Source organism: Apodemus sylvaticus, chromosome 22, assembly GCF_947179515.1.
Source record: "Apodemus sylvaticus chromosome 22, mApoSyl1.1, whole genome shotgun sequence".
NCBI classification, from domain to species: domain Eukaryota; kingdom Metazoa; phylum Chordata; class Mammalia; order Rodentia; family Muridae; genus Apodemus; species Apodemus sylvaticus.
In genome coordinates this window covers 21,229,587-21,245,465 of record NC_067493.1, presented here as the reverse complement: position 1 = coordinate 21,245,465, position 15,879 = coordinate 21,229,587, and the positions used below count along the sequence as shown (strand labels likewise).

The 15,879-nt window shown below is 44.0% G+C and overlaps 1 protein-coding gene across 1 annotated transcript; it reads right to left on the bottom strand.

Annotated features, from left to right (window-relative positions):
* Positions 1 to 3,502: 3,502 nt before the first annotated feature.
* Positions 3,503 to 5,619, bottom strand: LOC127672457 (ral guanine nucleotide dissociation stimulator-like). Its single transcript, XM_052167610.1, has 3 exons — positions 5,501 to 5,619; positions 4,194 to 4,390; positions 3,503 to 3,948 (listed from the first exon to the last, which is right to left on the bottom strand). Exons 1-3 carry the CDS (start codon positions 5,617 to 5,619, stop codon positions 3,503 to 3,505), a joined length of 762 nt encoding a protein of 253 aa, XP_052023570.1.
* Positions 5,620 to 15,879: the final 10,260 nt, after the last annotated feature.

Here is a 15,879-nt window from a genome sequence, read left to right as displayed (position 1 = left end):
ACTGGAACTGCATCATCTCACCAAACTTCACACCAGCCTCACAGCCCTGTGACTTACATTCCAGAAAGAGCACTAAGCAGTAGCAGTGAGCAGACCTGAGCAAAAGTTTTCTGGGCTCTACAGCCAGCTGGTCTGAACCTGTTGCCTCAGCTTTGAAGCCTGTTGTTTTCGGTAAGTCTCTTTATCCTCCAGATCGTGACACTGTTTCAGACAGTTTCCTCTAAGAAAATCTTGATGCCAAGAGACCATATTCCAAGTGGTCAAAATGGCCATTATTGAAGCTGCTCCCCTTTTGTGAGTTTTAGGTCTCAGACACAGAGGTGGTGTCTGGGATCCTCCTTGTTCTCCCAATGTGAGCAGCTAACATGTACATGTTAAGATGTGGTGACACCCCAGAGATGGGTTTGGAGCCCAGGACTTAAACCCACTGATGTTGCCTTACCTACTATCAACTGGGATTTTTCGATCTGAGCATGCAAGTTCTGATTTGCTAAACTAAGCATGCTCTATGAACCCATATCAATATTAGCTGAGACAAGATACAATAAATGTATGCATTGGAAAGACAGGTCAGGTGGGTCCAGTATAAGCCCCCCCTTTTTATCAGTCATAGCCTTGTTCTAAGTCCAGATGCACATGAATTACACATTTCTGCTTGCAAGCTGCTTTCTGTGGTTAATGTGAAATTACATGTATTGGACCTGTCTTCATTACTCCCTCCCCAAGGCTTGTCATTTACTAATATTTCTCCCATTCATCCTCAAGTGAGATGCCCAGATCTCAGGTAATCACTGCAGCAACTCCAGGAGGTATGTGTGATAAGCTCTCCCATCACAGATCAGGACCAAAGATGGATGTAGAAGGATGAGGAGCATCTCCAAAGAGAGTCACAGCTCAGGGACAGCAGTATGGTGGAGGACCAATGCGCTACAGATGAAGTGTGTCTGTGTTTGGCTCTCACATGTGCATATGTGTGTGCATGCATGTGTGTCTGCATGTGCAGTGTGACCGTGTATGTACAGTATATACATGTACATATACATGTGTCTGTATATAAGTGTGTCTGGGTTTATGTATATATGTATATAACTGTGTCTGGATACATGCATGTGTACATGGATGTTTACATATATGTACATACGAATGTTTGTGTAAATATGTGTTGGTGTGTGCAAGCATGTATTTCTATGTCTCTGCATGTATGTTTGGGTAAATTGTGTATTTTTGTGTATTCATGAGTTTCTGTGTATACATATATATGTGCATATGTGTATATGGGTATGTCTGCATATGCACATGTATGTCTCATATATGTCTGTCTGTCTGTTTATACAGCCATGTGTGTACAAGTATGTGCACTCTGACTACAGTTTGATAATGAAAAACTATTGAGGATGTGCAAATTAGAGATTGCTTTTTTTTGCAAGAAAAAATAAAATATGGTTAGAAGCTTATTATCAGGTAACAGAATTTAGGCGGCACACACTCAGTTATTTCCAAAATTGCATTTTTATATTCTATTTTCAAATTAGACTATTTAATAATTAGTGATTTTTTTATGACGCTGCTCATGAATAGTTTGGATGTATAACTTTAGCTAGAAAATGTTTAGTTGAGAATGGTCAAAGCCAGATCACACATTTGAAAAATTTGAGTGGGCACTGGAGAGATGTCTCAGCAGTTAACAGCACTGGCTGCTCTTCCAGAGGATCTGGGTTCAGGTCCCAGCACCCACCTGACAGCTCACAACCCATTGTAACTCCAGTTCCAGGTGATCTGGCCCCTCTGTGCAGACATACATGCAGGCAAAACACTAATGCACATAAATTTTAAAATGAAAGAAAAGCTTGACCAGTTTTAGTTTCTGATTTTTGAACACTGAGGAAACAGAGGGACTTCCTGACGAAGCATGCCCACATGTACCTTACCTGCTATAGCTAGTGAGCATTTGAATACCAATCAGAACAGCTGAGGAATGTCACCTTTGTTTGTACTTTATTTTAACCCACTTACATTTAAAAGCCACAACAGGCTATAAGATACTGCACTGGGAAAATAATATCCAGGAATAAAAATAATAGTTCATGGAGACATCTATAAGAGATCTTTTTTAAAAATTGCTTTTTGTATATGAGTGGTTTACCTGTAATGAACATCTGTGTACCGCGTGCATGCAGTGCCCACAAAGGCCAGAAGGAGGAATCATATCCACTGGAACTGGAGTTTCAGATGGTTGTGAACCACCATGTGGGTACTGGAGACAGTGTCTTCCTTGAAAAGAGCAGCCAGTGTTATCATCTGAATCATCTCTCTAGCCCCAAGAGATCATTTTTACAGTAAACCCAGCAATATTATTTTTGGTAGCTTGGTTTCTGCATCTTGGTCTTTCTTATCATTCTACGAGCTTGAAGCTAGATACTCCATCTGTTTTAAGAAAAATTTGACATACAGAGATATTGAATCAATGTAATAGACAAATCTGGAGCAATAGTCACTTTGGATCATAGCTGTAACTCTGGAAATTTCACCATGTCTGTGTATGTGTATGTCTATGTGCATGCGTATTGTATGTGTGAACTTGTGTATTTGTGTTCATCTCTATGTCCATGTGGGTGGAAGCAGGAGTTTGACATGAGGATTCTTCTTCAGTCCCTCTGCTCTTAGTTTTTGTTGAGCTGTACTCTCTCTGAATCCAGTGCTGACCAAGCTATAAAACTGGCTCAGCATTGAGCTAGGGGTTCCCACCTGATCCTAGGGTCTCTTAGTTTTCTTTTCTATTCCTGTGTTAGAACACTGACCAAAAACCATTTCAGAAAAGCCTTGATTTATCTCACTTTCAGATTACTGTCCATCATGAAGTGAAGACAGGGCAGAAACTCAGGCAGGAACGAGAAGGCAGCATCTCCTAATTCCTGATATGAACTGTTTGCTGGGTCCCTCAGAATGCCATAGGAACTTTTGCATAAGAATTCTCCTGCTGTCCATAGTAGTCAGTTGGAATGTGCTTATGATTCCTATTCTGCAAATTTCCAAAAGCCCAGAAAGTAGAGACCTCTGTCCATGAGCCTTGATATGGGACTGTAGAATCTGCGTTCCTAACTTTTAGGGGCACTGCTGAGACCAAGACCTCCAGGTCACAGTCTCATAGTTTATACTGTTCACCACTGTTGGTATTTGCCCAATTACTGCAACATCAGTGGCTTGCTTTACCTATATCCAGGTGGCCTGCCAGGGCTCCCTTCCTGTGATTGACCTGTTTGTCTCAGAGATGCAGTCCACAGGTAGACAAGAGTAGATTGTGCCACTTAGGAAATGAACTATATCGTTTAAGATGAATAAAGAGATCATTTTTATTAAAATCCAAACATAAAATAAAAATTCAACAATTAAAGCAACAATATGAAAGAAAATAATCAAACAAAAAAAGGAGATACTTTAAAGAAATAAAAACAGCTTAGGTGGGAACCACTGCTGGTTACAAATCAGCAGATAATTTTCCTAGCTATATATCCACCTCAGGCAGAGGGAAAAAACATTCTGGTTCACCTAATTGCACAACAGAATGTAGAAATAGGTGCTCGAAAGCTGAAACATTGGCATCCACATCTGCAGACACATCTGCAGCCATATCTGCAGACACAACTGCAGACACATCTGCAGACACATCTGCGGCCATATCTGAGGCCATATCTACAGACGCATCTGCAGACACATCTATAGGTGACTGTGTATCAGCTGATGTGGGCAGAGACGGATCTGAGCTTGGAAGCTGCACTGGACTAGCTTCTGGCTCAAATGGTTCCACAGGTGGTGTTTCCAAGAGCACAGTGTCCTTTTGGGGTGGCAGGTCTCCCTGTGGATCTGCCTTAGAAGCTGGCCTCACAGTCAGACTCTCTTGCATCACTGAGGCATCCTGCACTGGGGGCTCTGCTGGTGTTGTTGCACAAGCTAAGGGGAGAAGGAGAAGGGATTTCAGTGAAGACCTAGGATGGGGTGAGTTTCCAAGATGGCAGTGATGGTCATACAAGACCTTTTCATGCCAGAGTATCCCCGGTCCTCTACTCACAGTGGGACATCTTACCTGACTGTTGTGCAGCCCTGGCTTCAAGCCAATGCTCTGGAGAATTCCCTGGTGGAACCCACCACCAAACTCCATCCTACTTTGCCAGGCAACCCACCCCAGGCCTGCTCACCTTTCTCAAGCTTTAGCTTTTTGGCCTCTTCCTCCTCCAGAACTGAGAGCAGCTCCGTGGCTCGGGCCTGTACTTCTTCAGAAGACACATTGAGCTTCACGTAGGTCATTAATCGCCTGACGACGGCCATGTCTGGGTCCTTACAAAAACTATCAGGAAATTTCTCAAACCAGCGGGATAGAAAACTTAATATGTCGCTGTGGGGAAGAGGAGGATGGAGGGAAGTGGAGTCAGAAGCCTGGCCTTGCTTCACCAGTGGAGCCATGGGCCCCATCAGATGAGGCAGTAACTGCCACCCTGCCTACTCACAGGCATAGTGGTCAGGAGTGTGAGGTTATGTGGAGAGGGCTCAAGATACATTCTGTCTCTTGGATGAAAGATGGCACTGGGCTTTAATGGTGATGGATTCAAACAGGGCCCTTCAGATTCCATTCTTGCCTCTGCTCCTCAGAACCATGGAGTCCATTGGAGATCTCCATTTTTATCCACCAACAGGTGACCTCTCAAGTACCATCCCTCTATTGGTGATCTCCAAAGCAGGGCACCTTTCAAGCCTTTAGCCCTCAGCACTAACCCCAACCACCCCATGGTCCTGAAAGGCCCTTACCACCCTCCTCCGCACACACACCACAGATGGGCCCTTACCTCCCTTTTATCTCCCCATCCCCGACCACATCCCACTGCACAGATTGTCTCTTACCTCAATTTCACCTGAAACCCACTCACCTCTTTGTTTGCTGGTCCTCCAGTGAGTCAGGCTGGAAGGATGCATACCTGTGGCATTATATCAGAGTGTCCCCCTTAAGGCCTTGTTTCCCTGACTACTAATAGATCTACAGGGAGCTACTTGAATCTGAAGAATCTAGAAAGGGAGTGGGGATCCTGGGTGCTCTCTGCCCTGTTCTGACTTCTATGTTGAGGTTTTGGGTCATGAGATGTTCATTCAATGGTGGAAGCCTCACTGCTCCCTACTAGGGCTCTTGCTCGGTTCCAGGCTTCTTGGGTGGTCCCCCAGGGACCCTTGTCTGGTTCCATTAATCCCATATAGGTCTGATAGGGCCTAGAACCTTTTATACAAATGGGAAAACAGCTCTACCCAAGGTACAAGTAAGGGCAGTGTTTGACACTCCCTGGGGACAGTGAAAGACACAAACCAGAGGACCCCAACCCCACATGTGGCCATGTCACTTTGCAGGTTCAGTCCAGGACCAACACTGCCAGGGTACAATAAACCTTGTTCTAAGGGAGCACAGAGGCCTGAAGAAGAGCACATCCATCCTAAACCCATGTTGCCTGTAGCCACTCACATTGTCATTATCAGGTCCAGCACCTCCCAGGTGGTAACATACTTGTCGTAAACAGTAAGAAAAATGCGGATCGAGAGGTGGTCGTTGTATCGAACTGCAGTTGGTAAATACTCTACCATTTGTTCAATATATTCTGTGGTTCTGTAGTTGACCTGGGGGGCTTGGGCAGAGAGCCTGTCTTCTTTTTATTCTGAGCACAGACCTAGGAAGGCAAAGTTGTTTAAATGTACACACTCTGAGACACATTAGCAATCCATTACTGTACACTGAAGAGTGAGCATAAATAATGTTCCTTAGTGTCTCACAGGAACACACACCCAGGCAGGGACCTCAGAGAATCAGGGGGATCAACCAGAAAGTTCCCTGCTAAAGGCTCTCGCCTGTTACCTCGGGATCCCTGTGGGATACACGCCAGCAGTGTGTCAGAGGGCGTATCCAAGGTCTCCAAATGTGGCCAAGGTGACCACTCTTGCCTTTTTGTGGTCAGCGCCACTTCAACGCCAGAAACAAGAGAACATCCTTCTGTCTCAAGCACCTCTAGACAAATAAGTCAGGTAAGGCTGCTGTTGGCCTCTAGTTACCTGGTAACCAGCATTCTGCGTTCCATCTGGACCGTTAAGTAAGTGAGGTCACTTCCTGAGGTCCTCCAGTGTGAACCCCTCATCATAGGCTTTCTCTAGTGGTTACCAGTACTGCAAATGGTTGTCCTTTTTTTTTTTCTATGTGTACAATTTGACACACTGTTGTCCATAAGCTACACTGTCCTGGGAAGCCTGGCATCAGGGTGACCCTCAGTTTTGAGAAGGCAGGCAGAAGTTTCCAAACCATCCCCTCTGTACCACAAGCATCCCAGAAAAAAAGTATTTTCCTCTTAGGGTGTTTACATCATCCTGGCCTGATCCCTGATGATGGGTTTTCTAGTATGTCATCATGTGTATATAATCACCAATGTCCTATACCTTGGAAACATTCTAACAGTGTTACAAGAGGTAAAGGTACACATGAGCACTTGTGCCCATTCACATACACATGTGCACACAAAAGGGTATGTGTGTACACACACACACACACTCATGCACAAGCCCAGTGACACATAGATCTTCCATTTACTTATGCTCAGGAACATGTCAGTGTAGAACAGGCCATCCTAGGTGGGCATAATAATTATTTGGTGGAGGTTAGTGTTGGGGTAACAAACATTAGCAAAGTGTATGTTCTAATTTTTTTAATGTGACTTTTTAAGAGAGTGTCCAGAGCTCCTATTGTTTTCTATGTGTCCTAGAGTTTTTCCCCTTGGGCTTCCACAGGCAACAGAGTGCTTCTTCTTTGTTCCCAGACAATAGCTGACTGGGTTCTGGTTTGCAGGGTGTCCCACATGCACTGCTCAAAAGAACTTTCCCTACCCTGAGGAAAAACAATGCACTAACAGGAAGACTTTGGAAGACCTTCCATATCCTAAATCTTTGATGAGTACTTTAAAATATATTGATAGGGCAGTCTCAGATTGTTGAAGGGAAATGGAAAAAGTAATCCTTCTGTGCAAAAACAGACAATGAAGGAAGGAAAAAGAGAGGAGTTTGTGGTTCCTAGATTTTATAGAAATCAAAAATTCTTATTGGTATACACAGCATGAAACTCTCATGGAAGGTAAATGTTATCAATGGAGTCCAATGGGGAAAGAAGGATGTATGGTTGTGAGCTGCCTGGTGGGTTCAAGGAATTGAACCCAGATCCTCTGCCCTGGCAGCCAGTGCCCTCAACAGCTGAGCCATCTCTCAGGATCATTTTTAGTAATTTACTGGTCAGAGTACTCCATTGTACAAATCACAGTAGTGTCCAGTGCCACCCAGCAGAAAGTTTCCAGCTGGGTTATTGGATATAATATGGTAGTGAGTGTCATTAATTTCTGTCTCCTTACTTAAATTATATCAAAACCATCCTATATTAGCAATGTGAGGTGATGACCATACCTATTCTGTGAGAGCTCAATTGATAGAATTGATCCCAGGATACAGGTGGGCTTCCTACCAGATGAAGTCTCAAGAGTCCAAAGACTATATGACTTGGGCCTGCCAAGGGGTTCTATATTGTCTGCCAGCTGGGAGAGCAGTGGTCTGGCTTCCCCACAGCATGGTGGTGGAGACCCACTAGAAGGCCTCTCATTGCCCGTCCTTAGAAGACAGTCATGCAGTGAGGCAGTAACAAAAACCCAACAGCTTTGGGGGGGGGGAGCGCGGGCGGAGCACCGTACTCCTGGTCATAGTCCATAGAAATTTCTAGAACAAATGATTTGTCCAGACTTCTCTGATTATACTAACAGAGCCTGACATACTTTGGAGAACATATGTTTTTTATTTTTAACTAAGGTTTGATAAATTGTGCACCCAGGAAATTGTACAAATTCTCTCCCAGCAGCAATGTGAGAAGGGATAAATATCTTTAACAATAGGTTAATTGACAAAAATGGACTGAGTGCCTGTGAGCCTCTTCCCAAGAATAGGATGCTGCATCTGTGGCCACTAGAGGGCGGTGGTTCTCCATGAAAGCACAAGGAGGGCCTCCCTGACTTGTGTGCTAGCAACTTAGTGACATTTCAGATAGGGATGGGGCTTGGGGTGGCCACTGCAGTGAGCTCAACAGAACAGGATTGGGGCTGCGGCTTCATTCCTGTCTCAGATGCTCTTGATAGGCAGTGCAGTAAAATCAGATAATGTACCTTTCAGGTTATCTTATTCTCTGCAGAGCAAGGGGCCCTGCTTCTGTGAAAGTTGCCAATCCCATCTTCTGCAGAAGCAGGGGCCTGACCAGGACTGACAGTTCCTTTCCTGCGGCAGAGGGTGTAGAGGACAAGTAATGGGAGTTCTTCAGCAGTATATTTCCAGACAGATTCAGCTTTACCTAGGAATGCTGGGGCATGTCCCGTGTTCAAGGCCATCGAAGCACCTTGTGTATTCTGGGTGGGTCTGTATAATGGCCCCTTTCCAACCTGTGTTCATATAAAGTCCATGTTCACTTACACAGGGTGGGGCTGAGACACCAGCTCCATGTTGTCTGGCTCCTCCTGTTTTCCCAGGGGAGCCACGGGAGAATGGCTGAACATCCCAGGGAAACTGTTGGGGCTTCTCTGATCCAGGATGCCACCAGACACCAGCCAGAAGTGCTTGTTTCCTGACACCCCAGCTCCTCAAATATCTGCTCCTGTCCCCCAGACATCCACCAGAGGGTACATAGAAGGGAATCCCCCAGGGTTTTTAGGGTCAGAGTTTGTGCCCTGGCCTAGACTGTGGCCACCCATTTTCCATGGATCTGTTTGACAAAAGTGAGGAACAGAAAGAGACTGGGTATGGTGTTGAGTGACTTTTCCCCAGTGCTCAGGAGGCAGAGGCAGGGGGATGCCTGTTAATTCTACATAATGAGTTCCAGGAGAATCAAGCTATATAATCGACTCTCTCAAGATCAAAAAACAAAGAAAAAACAAAAAGTAGCAAGGAAAGGAGATGTGCTTCTAGTCAGCACACTGGGAAGAGGAACAAATAATGTGCTCCAAGGTCATTGCACCCCAACTTAGGGTCCTCACATGAGGGTTCCTTTGTAATACAAACCAAGAAGTGTGCAACTCTAGGGACAAGTGACCAGAACTCTGCGAGGCTTTTGTGGGAGCCAAGTTTCTCCACCTGCCAGTACCAGGCCCTATGCCTGCAGGAAACTCCCCAAGGGATTCCAAATGTTTCTGGTGTGCCTGCTTTTGTTTTCCAGTATCTCAAGGGAGGGGCTCGGTGTCTCTTTGGAGTGTCTTCACTTTTTCCAGGTCAGTTACATTTCCCCAGTCTTCCTTTGTACAGGTCAGACTTGAGTGATGATACCCATATCCAAAACTAACAACATGAATGTTATAGAAGTTGGAGCCTGGTTTAGTGTAAAATTAATTATATTTTAATATAAATCTAAGAAATAAATTAACCTGCCAGCTGTATTTCTTTACCTTTGGTTGTCCCCAACAACCACACAGAGAATTAAGGTTTATTAAAATAGACTTGAGAAAAATATTGAGCAATATCACTTCATTCTAACCCTTCAAGCTCCTCAGGGCTCCTCACAGACACCATCTCCACATTACTTGCATTTTTTAATCCTCTCTTGATCCAAGTCTTCTCTCCCGATGCTTTTTGTACCTCTCTTCATGGTTCCACTCTTTCACTTCCTGTCTCTATAGCTACCTGTCCTAGAATAGGAAATCCCACCATCTTTCCTCTAAAGCTCTGGATTGGCTCATTGGCCTTTATTGACAAGGCCGAGAATGAATGAGGAGCAATGAGCATCTAAGAATAAACAACAGAGAGAGACAGAGACAGAGAGAGAGAGACAGAGAGAGACAGAGAGAGAGGGAGAGAGGAGAGAGAGAGAGAGAGAGAGAGAGAGAGAGAGAGAGAGAGAGAGAGAGAGAGAGAGAGAGATATGCTCCTGATCCAACTGTGGCCGCCTTCAAAGGGCCATTTGAAGCACAGTGAATTTATTCTTGGATTCTACAGTCTACTACTTGGAAAGGACCCAATAAAGTTGAGTTTTTCTAAATCAAACATGAATCTGGGTCAAGGTATTTTTGTAAACTTAGACTGTGAACTCTCCTTCAACATGCAGCAGTATTTTAATACACCCAAGCTTGAGTTTTTCTCATTGCATTAAAATTTTTGTTTTGGTCTGGGCCTAATGTCCAAAGGTATAGAGGCATTTCCTAATCTCAGGAGTTATAGTCACATATTTAGCTTGAAAAGATGTGTTGAGGTTGGCTGGGGAAATAGCTCAGTGGTTAAGGTCATCTGCTGCTCTTCAAGAGGAGCTGAATTCTTTCCCAGAGCCTATGTCACCTGGCTCACAAGCACCTGAAACTCCAGCTCCAGGAGATTGTGTGCCCTTTTCTGGCCTGTGTGGGCACTGCACTCACGTATACATACCCACACAGACCTCACAAGTACACATAATTAAACATCTTTGAAAAAATAGTAGTTGAATATTATTGCTTTCTTCTTCATGGAAAATCACCCCCAAATTACCTAAATCATTTATTTTTCATTTAATTGTATTCATTTCTTGTTATTTTCCCAATTCTTTTTTTTTATTCGATATATTTTTTATTTACATATCAAATGATTTCCCCTTTTTTGGCTTCCTACTCCCTGCAAGTCCCATAAGCCCTCTTCCTTCCCCCTGTTCCCCCATCTACCCCTTTCCACTTCCCTGTTCTGGTATTGCCCTATACTGCTACACTGAGTCTTTCCAGAATCAGGGGCCACTACTCAGTTCTTCTTGGACATCATTTGATGTGTGTATTATGTTTTGGGTATTCCAATTTTCTAGGCTAATATCCACTTATTAGTGAGTGCAATACCATGATTGATCTTTTGAGACTGGGTTACCTCACTTAGTATGATGTTCTCCAGCTCCATCCATTTGTCTAAGAATTTCATGCATTCATTGTTTCTAATGGCTGAATAGTACTCCATTGTGTATATATACCACATTTTTTTGTATCCATTCCTCCTTTGAGGGATACCTGGGTTCTTTCCAGCTTCTGGCTATTATAAATACACCCAGGAGTGGTATAGCAGGCTATTATAAATATGCCCAGGAGTGGTATAGCAGGATCCTCTGAAAGTGATGTGCCCAGTTTTCTGAGGAACTGCCAGACTGATTTCCAAAGTGGTTGTACCAATTTGCACCCCCACAGCAGTGGAGGCGTGTTCCTCTTTCTCCACATCCTTGCCAACACCTGCTGTCTCTTGAGTTTTTAATCTTAGCCATTCTGACTGGTGTAAGGTGAAGTCTCAGGGTTGTTTTTATTTGCATTTCCCTAATGACTAATGATGTTGAGCATTTTTTAAGATGCTTCTCAGCCATCTGAAGTTCTTGGGTGAAAATTCTTTGTTTAGCTCTGGACCCCATTTTTTAATAGGGTTATATTTTCCCAATTCTTTGTTCCTTGTTATTTATTCTTTTTTTTGAACATTTCCTGACATCAAGTCATCAATATGTAACTGTCTTAGTCAGGGTTTCTATTCCTGCACAAACATCATGATCAAGAATCAAGAATCTTCCCTTGTGGAGGAACAGGTTTATTTAGCTTACACTTCCACCTTGCTGTTTATCACCAAAAGAAGTCAGGACTGGAGCTCAAGCAGGTCAGGAAGCAGGAGCTGATGCAGAGGCCATAGAGGGATGTTACTGGCTTGCTTCCCCTGGCTTTCTCGGCTTGCTTTCTTATAGAACCCAAGACTACCAGCCCAGAGATGGCACTACCCACAAAGGACCCTACCCCTTGATCACTAATTGAGAAAATGCCTTACAGCTGGATCTCATGGAGGCATTTTCCCAACTGAAGTTTCTTTCTCTGTGATAACTCCAGATTGTGTCAAGTTAACACACAAAACCAGTCAGTACTGAGGATCCATCACTCACTAATAGAATAATTCATGGCTAGAGAGAAGTGTGAGTTGCCAGTGTTGTGGTGAACAATGGCTCTTTGTGGGTGGCCCATTACCACCACCACCACCATCACCTCCACCATCACTACCTCATGGGTACATACTCCAGTGAAACTACAGACTGACCCCAGACTTATTGCTTAAAACTCAGAGAGTGAGGCCCTGTGATCCATGGTTAGCACCTCATGTGTTTCTGGTATACACTAGTTTAAGGGCTGAATCCCAGCATCACACGAGTTTGCTGGTGACATTAACATCTCTGTACCATAGGGACCCTCTGAAGTCATTCTGCCATATTGGTGCCAATCATCCCTTGGACATGAATGTGGTATTGGTTTGTAGGTTCTGCTCACAATGGTTACTGTTTGCAGGATGTTACATCAACCTCAACTGAACTCCAGCTGCTACAATTTCTGAGCCACTGTCACCTGATGCCTGATGTCCCTTAGAAGGAATGTAATTCGGCAATGAGAGCCATTGGCACTGCAGAGCCTGGTCTTTCTGTGAGTGCCTGGACATTCTAGTTGGACTTCATCCAGGCATCTTCTGTCCATCCACACCTGCCTTCTCTAGTCCTGAGATGGCATACATGTGAATGCATTCACAGGCCTGGGTGTGGATACATAGATTCATAGTGATTTCCAGCGGGGTCACCTTGGCAACCTGGGTCAGGAGGATGCTGGTGGTATTTTGCAGTAAGTCCTGGAAGATCCAGATCTGTTTAATATCACCAAACTTCACACCAACCTCACAGCCCTGTGACCTACAGTCCAGAAATAGCACTAATCAGCAGCAGTGAGCACACCTGAGGCAAAGATTCTCTGGACTGTACAGCCAGCTGGAATGAACCTGTTGCCTCAGCTGGTGTTTTCAGTAAGCTTCTTCATCTTTCAGATCATGACACTGTTTTGGACAGTTTCCTCCAAGAAAAACTTGATGTCAAGAGACCATGTTCTAAGTGTTCAAAATGGCTATTATTGGAGCTGCTCTCCTTTTGTGAGATTTTGGTCTCAGCCACAGAGGTGGTGACTGGGATCCCCCTTGTTCTCCCAATGTGAGCAGCTAACGTGTACATTTAAAGATGTGGAGACATCACGGAGATGGGCTTGAAACAGAGGACTTAAGCCCACTGCTGTTGCCTTACGACCTGCTCAACTGGGATTTTTCTCTCTGAGAGTGCAAGTTCTGATTTGCTAAACTAAGCATGCTCCATGAACCCATCTCAATATTAAGTGAGACAAGATGCAATAAATGTTTAGTATGCTCAGTACAGTCAGGTGATAAGTCAGGTGGGTCCAGTATAAGCCCCCACTTTTTATCAATCATAGCCTTGTTCTAAGTCCAGAAGCACATGAATTACACATTTCTGCTTGGATGCTGCTTTCCATGGTTAATGTTCAATGATGTGCACTGGAACTGTCTTCATTACTCCCTCCACAAGGCTTGTCATTTACTAATATTGCTCCCACTCATCCTCAAGTGAGATGCCCAGATCTCAGGTAATCACTGTAGCAACTCCAGGAGGTATGTGTGATAAGCTCTCCCACCACAGATAAGGACCAAACATGGATGTAGAAGGAGGAGGAGCATCTCCAAAGAGAGTCACATCTCAGGGACAGCAGTATGGTGCAGGACCAATGGGCTACAGATGAAGTGTGTCTGTGTGTGGGCTCCTGTGTATGCATATGTGTGTGCATGCATGTGTGTCTGCATATGCAGTGTGTCTACATATGCAGTGTGTTTGTGTAAATATATATGTATATATATATATATGTGTGTGTGTGTGTGTGTGTGTATGTGGGTGGGTGGGTATATGCATGTGTACATGTATGTCTGTGTCTTAGGGTTTCTATTCCTGCATGAAGCATCATGACCAAGAAGCAAGTTGGGGAGGAAAGGGTTTATTCAGCTTACACTTCCACATTGCTGTTCATCACCAAAGGAATTCAGGACTGGAACTCAAGCAGGTCAGGAAGCAGGAGCTGATTTAGAGGCCATGGAGGGATGTTCCTTATTGGCTTGCTTCCCCTGGCTTGCTCAGCCTGTTCCCTTATAGAACCCAGGACTACCAGCCCAGGGATGATACCTCCCACAAGGGGCCCTTCCTTGTTGATCACTAATTGAAAAAATGCCCCACAGTTGGATCTCATGGAGGCACTTCTCCAACTGAAGCTCCTTTCTCTGTGATAATTCCAGCCTGTGTCAAATTGACACACAAAACCAGGCGGTACAGTCTGCATATATGTATGTATATATGTATGTCTGTGTAAATGTGTATCTGTGTGTGCAAGAATGTATTTCTGTATGTGTGCATGTATGTTTGTATAAATTCTATCTGTGTGTGCATGCATGTGTTTCCGTGTATATGTATATATGTGTTTATGTGTATATGGGTGTGTCTGCATATCTACATTTATGTCCCATATATGTAGGTCTGTATGTCTGTATATGTTACATTAACCCATGTGTGCACCAGTGTGTGCCCTCTCACTTAGGTTTGGTAATGAAAGACTATTGAGGATGTGTAAAATAGAGATTGCTTTTATTTTGCAAGAAAAAATGAAATATGGTAGGAAGAGTATCAGATTCCAGAATTTAGGCAACACACACTCAGTTTCTTCCAAACTTGCACTTTTATATTTTTCAAAATAGACCATTTAATAATTAGTGATTTTTTATGATGATGCTCATGGATACTTTGGATCTATAATTTTAGCTAGAAAATGATTAGTCTGCAGTGGTTAAAATCAAATGACTCATTTGAGAAGTTTGAGTGGGGACTGGAGAGATGGCTCAGGAGATAACAGCACTGGCTGCTCTTCCAGAGGACCAGGGCTCAGGTCCAAGCACCCACATGACAGCTGACAACCCACTGTATCTCCAGTTCCAGGGGATCTGGCCCCCTTGTGCAGACATACATGCAGGCAAAACACTAATGCACATAAACAGATTCTTAAAATGAAAACAAAACTTGTCCAGCTTTAGTTTCTGCTTATTGATCACCTAGGAAACAGGACTTCCTGATGAAGCACACCCACGTACACCTTACCTGCTGCAGCTACTGAGCATTTGAAGACCAATGGAACAGCTGCGGAACTTCACCTTTGTTTGTACTTAATTTTCACCCACTTACATTTAGAAGCCACACCAGGCTGCAAGCTGCTGCACTGGGAAGAGCATATCCAGCTATAAACAAAATAGTTCATGGAGACATCTATAAGAGATCTTAAATAAGTATTGCTTTATGTATATGAATGGTTTATCTGTAATGTACATCTGTGTATTATGTACATGCAGTGCCCACAAAGCCAAGAAGGAGGCGTCATATCCTCTGGAACTGGAGTTACAGATGGTTGTGAACCACCATGTGGGTACTGGGGACAGTGTCTTCCTTGAGAAGAGCAGCCAGTGTTGTTATCATCTGAACCATCTCTCTAGTCCGAAGAGATTATTTTTACAGTAAATCCAGCAATATTTTTGGAAGCCTGGTTTCTGCCTCTTGGTCTCCCTTATCATTCTACCAGCTTGAAGTTAGATACTCCATCTGTTTTAAGAAAAATGTAACATACAGAGATCTCGAATCAATGCAATTGACAAATGTGGAGCAATTGTCACTTTGGATGATGACTGTAACTCTGGAAGTTTCACTGTGGCCCTTTGAAAAGAACAGCTTTCCCCTTCCATTCTTCATTTAAATCAAATTAATCTGTAGAAAGTAAAAGGAGCCACAGCCATTCCTGGAGACATTCCTGGTGACAATTCTGGGCTGAGGGCCAGGGTCACTTGTTCCTGCTTCAGGTCAGTCAGTCATCTTTGTGCTCATAAGCTGTGCCCAGAGCTGCTTATCCTGATATGTGGGATGCAGAACTGGACTGGGCTCAAGCTGGCTCCCTGGGGAGA